Source organism: Psammomys obesus, unplaced genomic scaffold (assembly GCF_907164565.1).
Source record: "Psammomys obesus unplaced genomic scaffold, mPsaObe1.curated_primary_1811, whole genome shotgun sequence".
Classification (NCBI taxonomy): domain Eukaryota; kingdom Metazoa; phylum Chordata; class Mammalia; order Rodentia; family Muridae; genus Psammomys; species Psammomys obesus.
This window is the reverse complement of record NW_026591086.1, coordinates 3,394,299-3,396,657: the sequence shown is the minus strand read 5'-3', so window position 1 is coordinate 3,396,657 and position 2,359 is coordinate 3,394,299. Positions and strand designations below refer to the sequence as shown.

Sequence of the window (2,359 nt, the reverse complement as noted above, 5' to 3'; positions counted from 1 at the left end):
GAAGGAAGGAAGGAAGGAAGGAAGGAAGGAAGGAAGGAAGGAAGGAAAGAAGGAAGGGGCAAGCAAGACTGGGCTCATTATTCCATGGAAGCTTCCTTGCCCAGTATACCGAAAGCCTTACTTTAATCCCCAGCTCTAAAAGCAAATCAGACAGATAATAACCAAAATAGTTTGCCATATTCTGAGTTGTTATTGTTTTTTTCCCTTATTTTGCAGTATTAGTGATGAAGCCCATGAATGTACATCTAGACTAGCACTGTACAACTGCACTGCATCCATCCCTTGTCCTTGCTGTTTGAGACAGAGCTTCACTGTTGCTCAGGCTGGCCTTGAACTCTCAGTTCTCTTGTCTCATCATCCTGAGTGATGGTATGATAGGCCTAAGAAGCATTCCTGGCCCTGTTTACTTTTAGAAACATTACTTAAAACATTCTATCTAGGCAGGGGTTGTAGCCCAGGGCCAATTGCCCCTGTGCTATAAAAGCAAACAAAAGCAGCATATTCGGTAAAGTCATCAAGAATACTCTGTTCTCTTTGAAATCTTTTATCCTAAATTATGTTTTACAAAAGAGTGTATATATGAACAGAAGTATTTTAGAAAACATTTCTCAAAGTACTACAGATTAAAAGATAAAATGTGGTGCTTATCCTGAAAGAACTCACTGTGAAGCCAGAAAGATTGATAAATACCATATGAGCTCTATAAATGGACCAATAAAAAAATGTGCAGTTGGTCTTCATGATTTTGACTGACCTAGAGCTAATAATTTCTCATTTCAGTGGCTGAGTGATTTCTTGTGTTTTTAATTTTTGCCTCTGATGTGTCTCAGTGAGTCAGGATTTCAACAAGAGAATATCCCACTGTTGCATTTACCTGTAGTAGGCTGTGTAGCCCAGCTGATGGCACAGAGTCCAACTAGCAGTGTATGTAATTTGCTGATGAGAGAATTGGTTAGAGAGTGTCAGGATACAACCTCCAAATAGATGTAACTTTGACAAATTAGTATCTTCACAGCTCTAACCCTGAAGAGAATAATTAAGATCATTTACACATGACTGATGGAGCTGATATTTAAGTTATTGTTGATTTCTCCTCTGATTTTGTGTTCCCTCTTCCGAGCCTTTTAGTAAAACTGGAGTTTGCACTGCTGCTGACCTTACCTTGTCTTCTAGAGTCTGAGGGCAGTGCCTCCTTCCCTTTCCTCATCTCTCTGAGCCCTCAATATTTGAAACATGCTTGACTAAGAGAAAGATCCATCCTTAACATAGCTCCAAGTAGGTCAGCCTTACTTATTTACCTGTTGCTCTTTTGTAGGGACTAGACCTTCATTCTGATCCTAAGTGGATTATCTCTTTCTGTTAGCCACATCAGCTGATTCTACAGCATAAAGAAGTTACTCTGAATAAGCAGTCCCTGCTTTCTCATGGTTGACTTACTGAGCACGTCAGTGATTAAGGCATCTTAATGAAAACCAGGGGTCCTGTTGTGTTTTCTTACCCACTTCAAAATCAACCTTTGTGTGCAGGTACACGCCCTGCAGTTACCGTGGGATGGAGGAGAGACTACCTCATGGCAGCATGTCACGGCTGACGGACCACTCCAGGCACAGCAGTTCTCACCGGCTCAACGAGCAGTCACGACACAGCAGCATCCGAGACCTCAGTAACAACCCCATGACTCACATCACACACGGCACTAGCATGAACCGTGTCATCGAAGAGGATGGCACCAGTGCTTAGTCTTGTCTAAGGTGAACCATTAGTCTTGGCCTTCGCATGGCTGGCTGCTATAACTCGCTGTCACCCTGCTTTCCGTCAGGCAGAGTATGCCCACTGCGAAGGTAGATCTTTGCTCTTTGTATCACATCAAACTTGGAACATGAACACATCCAAAACATTAAGAGTCATGGCATCACAAAAATAATTCTTTCTAGGTTGTGAAGAGATGATTGTCTGGTAAACATTTTTATAAACCCACTTATTTTATATTTAGAGAAATCCTATATGTGTGGTGACTGCTTTGTAGTGAACTTTCATATAATATAAACTAGTTGTGAAATAACATTCTGGTAGCTCTGTTAATAAAACAAAGTTTCAGAATTAAAGAAAATTTCTATGCAAGGTTTATTTCTCAGATGAATACTAGGACTTTGTAGGTTTATTTCCACTGAGTGAAAAAAAGGAACTGTTTTTAAACTGTAGAAGACTTTGATAAGCCAACAAGGGTATTTTAGGTAATAGGATAACAGTTCCACAAAAGATAATGGTTGGCCTATAGAAGGTTCTCTCAAAGTCTGTCTGTCTTCCCCCAGAGGTATTTACGATTTGGATTAGCACTGGAGTAAAGGCAGAGATGAGC

At 40.6% G+C, this 2,359-nt stretch overlaps 1 protein-coding gene across 1 annotated transcript in view; it reads left to right on the top strand.

Annotated features, from left to right (window-relative positions):
• Fzd3 (frizzled class receptor 3) overlaps positions 1-2,089 on the top strand; it is a 54,301-nt gene extending 52,212 nt beyond the window's left edge. Inside the window, exon 7 of the mRNA XM_055609724.1 lies at positions 1,527-2,089. Coding sequence (XP_055465699.1) covers positions 1,527-1,740 — 214 coding nt within the window. The 3' untranslated portion in view covers positions 1,741-2,089. The remainder of the gene's footprint in view (positions 1-1,526) is intronic.
• The last annotated feature ends 270 nt before the right edge of the window (positions 2,090-2,359 follow it).